At 55.9% G+C, this 8709-nt stretch overlaps 1 protein-coding gene across 2 annotated transcripts; it reads left to right on the top strand.

Annotated features, from left to right (window-relative positions):
* The first annotated feature begins 987 nt into the window (after positions 1 to 987).
* Positions 988 to 7933, top strand: TSEN54 (tRNA splicing endonuclease subunit 54). 2 transcript variants are annotated; one of them, XM_044247443.1, is made up of 11 exons: positions 988 to 1005; positions 1309 to 1473; positions 1581 to 1644; positions 1729 to 1812; positions 2128 to 2226; positions 3247 to 3299; positions 5000 to 5101; positions 5327 to 5970; positions 6676 to 6736; positions 7053 to 7169; positions 7676 to 7933. In XM_044247443.1, the coding sequence occupies exons 4-11, from the start codon at positions 1747 to 1749 to the stop codon at positions 7824 to 7826; spliced, it is 1293 nt and encodes a 430-aa protein (XP_044103378.1). In that variant the 5' UTR covers positions 988 to 1005; positions 1309 to 1473; positions 1581 to 1644; positions 1729 to 1746; the 3' UTR covers positions 7827 to 7933. The 2 variants fall into 2 exon arrangements, with proteins under 2 accessions (XP_044103378.1, XP_044103377.1); XM_044247442.1 differs by lacking the exon at positions 988 to 1005 and adding an exon at positions 1124 to 1179.
* Positions 7934 to 8709: the final 776 nt, after the last annotated feature.

Here is an 8709-nt window from a genome sequence, read left to right as displayed (position 1 = left end):
GGAAATCCCGCCCCTCCCCCCTCCCTCCCGCCGGATCGGGAGCGGAGGGACTGTCCCGGCAGCGCAGTCGACTTGTCAGTCAGCGCTTGCGGCCCCGCCCCCATCCGTACCAGACCCCGCCCCCACCGCTCTCGTCCGGCCCGGGCACGCTGGCCGGGTCAGCGCATGCGCCCAGGTGAGGCGGCGTGGTAGGGGAGAGTGCGAGCCCTGCCCCCCGGCCTGCGGAGCCACCGCGACCTGGGGCCTTAGAGTTCAAACCCAAGGGCGAGATGCCCTGTTTATGATTGAATGGGAGAAAAGACGTGATGTGAAGGGGTCTGGAAACCGAGTCCTGGGGACGCCACTTGGGAAGCCCCCGCTCTTTTTAGCCCCTCGCCCCTCCTGGGATTTCCACGTTGACCTCCGCCGGCGACCGGAGCCGCCGACCCGCATCCGCTGATTGGAGCAATGGTGCCACCTAGCGGACTATGTCGGAGAGGACCATGGTGGCGGCGGCGGCGGGGACCCCAGCCTCGAGGGGGTGCTAATGACAGGCTGGAGTGGCGCCTTCAGCACCATCGTGGGCCGGACAGCTCCTCCCGCCCCCTAGCCTTCAAAACCCGGCTTCCGAGCCCCTCGGAAGGGATCCAACGGAAGACCCAGAAGGAACTCCGAACCTACCCAGACCGCATCTGACTGCCCCGGTGGCCAGTCTGCAGGCTGGACTGTGGGAAGCTACAGCTCTCCCTTCTTTTAAATCCTCCCTCTCTCCTCGTCCGGCCTGAGTGGTGGAGACTAAGCGGCCCAGGACTGCGGAGGGGAGGGTCACACATTTGACTGTCCATGTCTGTTGACTGTCCACACTCTCAGATGCCGGGCTCCTCAATTTTTACTACAGAGGAACTCGGGGGGGCGCTGGGAAGGAGAGGTGAACTCCTTTAAATCCGGAAACCGGCACTCGCTCTGCCCGAATCGAGGCACAAGTTTGTTGGCAGGCTCTAGGACAGCCAGGAAGGTGCAAAGCCGGTGGGTCGAGCCGGAGGCTGGTGGAGCGGAGGGAGGATCTGCAGGCGCTAGGGCCGCGCGGAGTTCCGGCGGTGGGCGGGTCAGGGGCGGTGCGCGCGCAGCCGCAGACGGCGGCCCGATGGAGCCCGAGCTCGAGCCGGCTGCCGTGGAGGTTCCCGCCGGGCGCGTGCTCTGGTGCTGTCCGGCCCGCGGAGGCGCGGGGCACGCGGAGAGGGCGGGGGGTGGGGAAGGGGACGAGAATGTGGGACGGGACCGCGCGGCGCCAAGTGCGCAGCGCTGACCCGGCGTCTCTTCCTTCCCCAGTGCCCGGGAGCTCCTCGCTGCCCGCTCGCGGTCCCAGAAGCTGCCTCAGCGCTCGCATGGCCCCAAGGACTTCCTGCCCGACGGCTCGGCGGCCCAGGCCGAGCGGCTGCGTGTGTGCCGCGAGGAGCTCTGGCAGCTGCTGGCAGAGGAGCGCGTGGAGCGCCTGTGAGGGGGGCGGGCCGGGGCGGGGCCGGGCCGGGGCAGGCGGGGCGGCTGGAGCCCGTGGACTTCGCGGGGGGACTCAGACGGACCCCCTCCCCACTCTTCGCCAGGGGCAGTTTGGTGGCTGCCGAGTGGAGGCCGGAAGAGGGCTTCGTGGAATTGAAGTCTCCTGCGGTGAGAGACGGGGCTCGGGGAGAGGGACCTGCCTTCTTGTGCCTTCCTGGCTTCTTTGTGACATTCGCTCTGGGTCCTGCACAGGGTAAATTCTGGCAGACCATGGGCTTCTCAGAGCAGGGCCGGCAGCGGCTTCACCCCGAAGAGGCCTTATATCTGCTGGAGTGTGTGAGTGGGGCCCCCGGAGGGGGAGGAAGGGTTGGGAGCAAGGAACCAAAAGGACATGTTTTTATTAGAGTAAAAGCGTATATACAACTGAGGATTCAAGAAGCTTGTAACGCGAATTCTAGAACCATGCAGAGAGCGGGGATTCCCGTCCCCGAATTAGAGGTGGTGCCCTCCTTTCCTGGTTGGCCACGTTCTTGCTGTGACGGTGGGGGAGAGGGAAAGGAAGGGCGCCCATGTATCTCCGCCTCGAAGTTGCCCCACTGGTTGAGCCACTGCAGGAGGGTCCACAAGCTGAGCTGTTGGCCCCACTTGCAGGGCTCCATCCAGCTTTTCCACCAAGATCTGCCACTGTCTATTCAGGAGGCTTACCAGCTACTGCTGACTGAGGACACTGTGACTTTTCTCCAGTACCAGGTATCTGCCACCCTCTCCCAGGAGAGGAGCCACCCGTCCACTGAGTCAGTGAGGATTCATAAGCACCCGCCAGGTGCTAGACACAGAACTATGTGTTGGGACTACAAGACAGCCAAGGGCTCTGCGGTCACGGTGCCTGCATCCTAGTGGTGGCAATTGGGAATAAGTGAACAAGCAACTGAATGACTGACTTCACAGAACTGAGCGCTGGGGAGAAGACAAAGCAGGGGAGGGGCACGAGGCTAGAGACCTAAATGTAGACCTCAGGAGCTTGTGGGTGGTATTTAAAATCACAGGGCTGCACCGGAACGTAGCCAGGATCAAGAGCTGGGTCTGATACCTGGAGGGTTCCAGTGTGATGAGGGGAAAGATAGGGAACCAGAAACAGACCAAGGAGTGTCTGACAACACAGGAGAAAAACCAGGAGAGGTGGTGTCACGGAAGCCAAAAGAAGGAAGAAGTAATTGGCTATGTTGAAGGCTGCTGAGAGAGCAAGCAGGATGGGGTCATTCCTGCATACATCTCTCTGATACGGATATTAGAACACAAGGATGGACATAGGGTTCTTTACCCAAGACCACTCCTACCCTACTCCTGTCTGGACGTATAGGGTGGAGGGGCAGGGTGGGGGAGTGTGCTGTCTACCGCCTTTGGCCACTTCCTTGTTCACACTCTGGTCAGGAGTTTTGCACTGGACAGCTTTGGTATCATAACATTCTAGTGTGTAGTTCTTTTCCTGATTCATCAGCTATCAGCTTTTTTGGGATTTTGCATTTAAATCAAGAAAATGCTAAATGTCATTTATGCCCAGAGTAAGGTAAGCAAGAGACAGGAATTCAGAGACTGGGACCTTAGTTTGCGGAGGGTGTTTATAATGGAGTATGATCCAGCCAATCCCAGGGTTTAGAATTGGGGTGGGCAGGAGGGGCAGGGGAGGCCACCTGGGGAGTGGCTCCTGTCTGAAGGAACTATTTGGTGTTTTCAAAAGTGGTCCTCTGATCTTTACTTTTTTTCTTTGAGGCCTTCAGCCACCTGAAGAGACTGGGCTACGTGGTTCGACGGTTCCAACCAAGGTAAATCCCAATCCCGTTTCCCTCCCATTTATTCCAGTCATGGGACCTAGTAGATGAGCCCCAAGGTGGAAAATGGCCTCTCTTGACCTGGAATCCTTGGCTGGAGCTGCAGCTCCCTGGGCATGGGCTGGGGGCCTCTGTTGGAAGTGCTGTATCAAGAGGCATGCTGGGACAAGTCTAGGTCATTTCAGCTTTTCCTGGGTTATCAAATTGAGCCCCATCTTCAGCCTGATGGCTCGGCAGATAACGATTAAGCACTTCTAGCTCATGACAGTGCACTGGCACATAGCTGTAACCCAGAACGGTGCCTCAGTGGGTGGGTAAGCAGATTTGTCAAGTGCATGTGTGAATGGCGGGCCAAGTGACGCATTAACAGTTGAGTAGGGTCTCACATTCCTTTGGTTACGTTAAATGTTCTTTCCTTCTGGGGCCTCTAAACATGATCACCTTAATAGCTCAGCATTGCTAAGAGCCACAGAGACCGTCAGCGATAGAGTGTAAACTGGTGTACTCTTTACTGTTTGATAGTGTGTCACGAAAATTCTAGAACAAGTATGCCCTTCACTTCCTAAAAGTGAGATATATGCCAAGGAAATAGACACAGATGTGTGCAAAGTTCACCTGTGAAAATGTTCATTCATTCATTCATTTGACAGTATTTATTGATTTCTTACTGGGTGCTAGGCCCTGTGCTCATTGCTGAGGAATAGCGAAGTCACTGCCCTCACAGAACTTGTATTTAGTGGGGAGGTTACACAAAAGAATCATCACTTTGCAAAACTGGTGAACTTGGAAACATCCTGTGAGTTCAACGGGGACGGCATGGTCACACAAATTTGAGTTTTTCCCTTAGAGCAGTGCTGTCTTATAAAACCTTCTGCAGTGATAAAAACATTCCAGGTCTCTGCTGTCCAATATATGTGGCTTGTGCAACTGTGGGACTGAATTTTTGTTTAATTTTAATGGATCTAATTTAATCTTAATTGCCCCTTGTGTGTAGTGGGTATCATTTGGAAAGTGTAGCCTTAGCACCATAAAAAAATCTTGGTAGGGAACAATGCTATAGTCAGAAGGGGTTATCTCTATAATACGTTATTGAGAGTAAGAGGAAATTAAATAGCAGTATGTTAAGATTTTGAGAGAGAGCATGGGTGAGTGCAGGAGCCAGAGGGAGAAGCAGATTCCCTGCTGAGCAGGCACCTCGGATGTGGGACTTGATCCCAGGACCCCAAGATCACGACCAGAACTGAAGGCAGATGTTTAACCGACTGAGCCACCCAGGCACCCCAGTACAATGTAATTTTTGATAGGAAAAAACCATATGAGAGAGGGTGCATGTTTATAAGAACCAAAAATGTTTGTATTTTTATTTTTCTGTATTTTCCAAGTTTTCTGGTCTCTTCATTTTTCTCACTAGTGGTTAATCATTTATTGCTGGCTCTCCAGGAGCCCTGGTTCCAGTAAGTCTCTGTTCAAAGGGGCCATTGGTGAGACCCAGAGGCCTGGGCAAAGACACATGGGCAGGCCCCTGCGGTTGCCCCCATTTACCTTGCTTGCAGGTCTGCCCAGGGACTTGGCCCTTGGATTTGGCTTTGACCCTGGCCCCCTGATTTGTCTTCTGGGCCAGTCCCTCACAAATTCCACTGGGAACTCCAGGCTGAGGAAGTGGATCTGTTGCCCACCCGATTCTCACCCCATAGCTCCATCCTGTCCCCTTACGAGAGACAGCTGAACTTGGACGGCAGTGCCCGGTGCTTAGAGGATCAGAATGGCAAGAGGAAGAGGAGGAGCTCCAGCTCTCGGTAGTGTTTCCCACATGGCCACCCCCACCCCCCCACCCAGGGAGTTCTGGGGAGCAGAGCTGTTAAGGGAGTACTCGTTTTGGGGACCTTGGAGAATGCATTGGCTTAAGAGCTGGGCTTGGGTGTCTCCCTAGTGGGATCCTGGAGGCAGCAGCAGGTGTGTGGGACGTGTCCATCTCAGCCATCAGGAGCAGATAAGCTGAATTTCCTCCCCACATCCCTCAGGTGCATTAATAAGAAGGCCAAGGCCCTGGAGAATCCCCCGCAGGGGGTGAACGAGACACCAGAGAGCCTGACAGCCTCCAGCCCACCTCCTTGCAACCAGAACAACCAATGCGGAGAGGAGAAACCTCAGGAGTCAAACCTTGTAAAGGGCCCAATGGGCCCATCTGAGCTTCTGGGATCCCTGCAGCCCTGGCCTGACCTGGCTCATGAGGGGGTGGGGTGCAGCCAGGAGAGTGGCAAAGTAGAGAACGGGGTCAAGGGGGTTCGTAAGCCACGCTGGAACTTTGAACAGATCTCATTCCCCAACATGGCTTCAGATAGCCGCCACACCCTTCTGCTTGCCCCAGCCCCAGAACTGCTCCCGGCCAACGTCACTGGGCGGGAGACAGATGCCGAATCCTGGTGTCAGAAGCTGAACCAGAGGAAGGAGAAGCTCTCCAGGAGGGAACGGGAGCAACACGCAGAGGCCCAGCACTTCCGGGAGGATGTGAACTCGGATCCCGAGGTGCGCTGCTGCTCCAGCTGGCGGGAATACAAGCAGCTGCTGCGAACACGGCACCTGCAGAAGAGCCAGAGCCGCCCCCCACATCTGTGGGACCAGCCTGTCAGACCCTTGCTGAGCCCTGGCCAGGCAGACTCCCCAGGTACCTCCTTATCCTGCCAAAGCCCTGCAGGCCCCTGGCAGCTGAGGAGTCCTAAGACTTTGAAAGGGACATGGATTGTCCATGACTAATTGAGGCTTAAGAAAGCTGGGGCGGGCGGAGAGAGCTGTCCCATGGAGTGGAACCCACAAGGACAGTCTGCTCTCCTGCAAAGCAGCAAAAGGACCCATGTGGGAAGGTTTGGAAATGGCGAGTCTGTGTCCAGGGAGAGGCGAGGGGGAAAGAAACTACAACTGTATCCTTAAAATCATAAACGAGATGCATGCGGGCGGCTCTGCCACCAGCCTGCTGTGGTCCCTGTTCTCTCAACTCGGGGACAGGGGAGCAAGGAGGTGCCATCTTGGCCAAATAAAAGGCTTACTGGTGCACCTTGCATGTTTAAGAACAGGGAACTGATAGGGCAAGAACAGTATTAAGAGATGCAGAATTCTTTACAATCTTTATGAGAACATGGGAGATTCTAAGTAACAAGATTAGGGTTGCCTCTAGATGGGCTCTATTTGAAGTTCAGATAATCAGCTAATTTTTTTAGTGTAAGTGTATTCCAAATATTGGACATACCTACAATTTTTTTTTAATTCAATCTCTTAAGTCTGGCAACACTAGATAGATTCAGAAATGTCAGAGGAGTCTGTAGATAGTTGACTACCCCCCCACCCCAACACCTTACTTTCACTGTCCTCACAGCCACAGCCCTGCAGCATCTCTCTGTGCTGCGGACCACACACCTTGCTGATGGAGGTGCCCGGTGAGTCTCCAGGTAGTGCCTGTCTCCAGGGTGCCTTGGCTGCCAGCAGGAGTTGGCAGCTGGAGCTTGACTCCTGAGGTTGGACATGAGCTGGGGGATATTCATGTGTGTCTAGGGGAGAGGGAGGGATGAAAGGCAAGAGGTGGATTTAGCCTGAGGATTTTGAGATAGGCAGCTGGAACCTTCCCCTGCCCAAGTGGGAGGACCTCAATTCCTCTTGATGAGCCTGCTTGGGGGAACTGTGGGAGGGAAAGCATGGCAGGGAAAAGGGAGGCGGAGGGTCCCTGTTTCTTAAGGTTTCTCACTGTGTCCTCAGGCTGCTGGAGAAGTCTGGGGGCTTGGAGATCAGCTTTGACATCTACCAGGCTGATGCCGTGGCCACATTCCGAAAGAATAACCCTGGCAGGCCCTACGCCCGGATGTGCATTAGTGGGTACGAGACCAGTGCGCAGTACTCCCAGGCTGCTGCCCCTTCTCTTGTAAACCACATGGACCTGCCCTCTATGCCCCTGGCCAGTTTGCCAGTCAGAAGAACCATGGTTCTGGAGAGCTGTGACTAACTCAGGGCCGCACAGCCAGTCTGTGCTATAGGAACCGGAGCTTCCCAGGTCCTTAGCCTTCATTCCTGGCATCTTTGGTTGTCTCTGTCCTGTGCTCATTTACTGCAGGGCTCATCCAGCAGAAGGGATGTGAATCAGAGGGATTCACAGGCTGAGAGCTCACTCTTCCGAGCCCCCATACCCAATCAAGGCTCTGGATCACTCTTGGAGAACAGGTCAGAGCCAAGCAGTTTGCAGACAGGAGAGTCCAGAGGCCCGACTTCTTGTACCCTCAACTCCTGTCTTAATGATTTCCTTTCCGTGGTAGCCGAAGAGGGCTGGGGGCTCAGACTTTATGGGTGGCCTATGTCCACGTCTCAGTCTAACTCTATCCCTGCAGATTTGATGAGCCAGTTCCAGACCTCTGTACCCTCAAGCGGTTATCCTACCAGAGTGGGGATGTTCCTCTGATCTTTGCCCTGGTGGATCATGGAGACATCTCCTTCTACAGCTTCAGGGACTTCACGCTGCCCAGGGATCTGGAACACTAGTCACGCTGCTCTGGCAGGGCATGGGACCTGCTCTGGGGGACCTGGACTGTCTACTCTCAGGGACCATCTCCACTGCCTCTTATACTCAGACCCTGACCTGTAGTTTCAGGGGCTGGTCTGGGCCTTGGCCCTGGGTGTCTGATGCTTGCAGGAGAACGAAGCCATGCGCCCCCCTTCCTGGCTTCCATAGTCCCAGACCTGAGACTGCTGTCTTGGAACTCAGGACTAGATTTCAGAGACCCAGCGGGGTGGGGCAGAAGAGAGGACTCTGTGCCTTTAAAAGAGAGGGTGCCTGCTTCGTGCGATAAAGCCAAAGCCATTAAAAAATAGATCGCTTTTTTGCTGTGGCTGGAGATAGTGGACGAGTCCCCGGCTGGAGCCTCCAGCCCTCTTTCCCCTCCTCTCCCCGTCCCGACCCCACAAAGTCCCGATATCTGCGGACATGGCCCCCAGGCCCTCACCCTGTCTTTGCCCGCCCGCACACAACGCTTTCTCTGGCGCGGGAGCGAAGAAAAGTCTCCCCGGGAGGGCAAGAACGCGACCCCGCACCTTTCTCAGGGCCTGCGCCCGGGGCACGGGAAGTCACAGACCTAATTAGCTTGGCTTTCTAAATGGTCGTCCGCGGAGGGAGGCTGGCGCTCCATCGGGCTTTCCCTGAACGCAGCCGCTTCGGGATAGAGGGGCGGCGGGGAGGCGCCACGTCGGCGCGCCTTGAACCCCAGTGCTTCGGGTCGTGCTGTGAAGCGCGCCATTCGCGTCCCTGGCCCCCGCGCCCCTTCCGCTCCCTCCTCTGGTCGCTCCAACTCACTCCAGTTGCGCTAGAAACTCCGGTCAATGTTGCTGTCCTTCGGGGCCTTGGGCGCCTTCCTGCCTCCGCAGCGAC

Source organism: Neovison vison, chromosome 5, assembly GCF_020171115.1.
Source record: "Neovison vison isolate M4711 chromosome 5, ASM_NN_V1, whole genome shotgun sequence".
In the NCBI taxonomy this organism is placed as follows: domain Eukaryota; kingdom Metazoa; phylum Chordata; class Mammalia; order Carnivora; family Mustelidae; genus Neogale; species Neogale vison.
This window is presented reverse-complemented; position numbering and strand designations above follow the sequence as displayed.

What these genes read in the sequence shown, in the direction of transcription:
- TSEN54 (XM_044247442.1), top strand. Translation starts at nt 1,124, where the DNA reads ATGGAGCCCGAGCTCGAGCCGGCTGCCGTGGAGGTTCCCGCCGGGCGC. An exon ending in GAGGAGCGCGTGGAGCGCCT is followed by an intron (nt 1,474 to 1,580) that starts GTGAGGGGGGCG and finishes ACTCTTCGCCAG; the next exon opens with GGGCAGTTTGGTGGCTGCCG. An exon ending in CTTGCTGATGGAGGTGCCCG is followed by an intron (nt 6,737 to 7,052) that starts GTGAGTCTCCAG and finishes CTGTGTCCTCAG; the next exon opens with GCTGCTGGAGAAGTCTGGGG.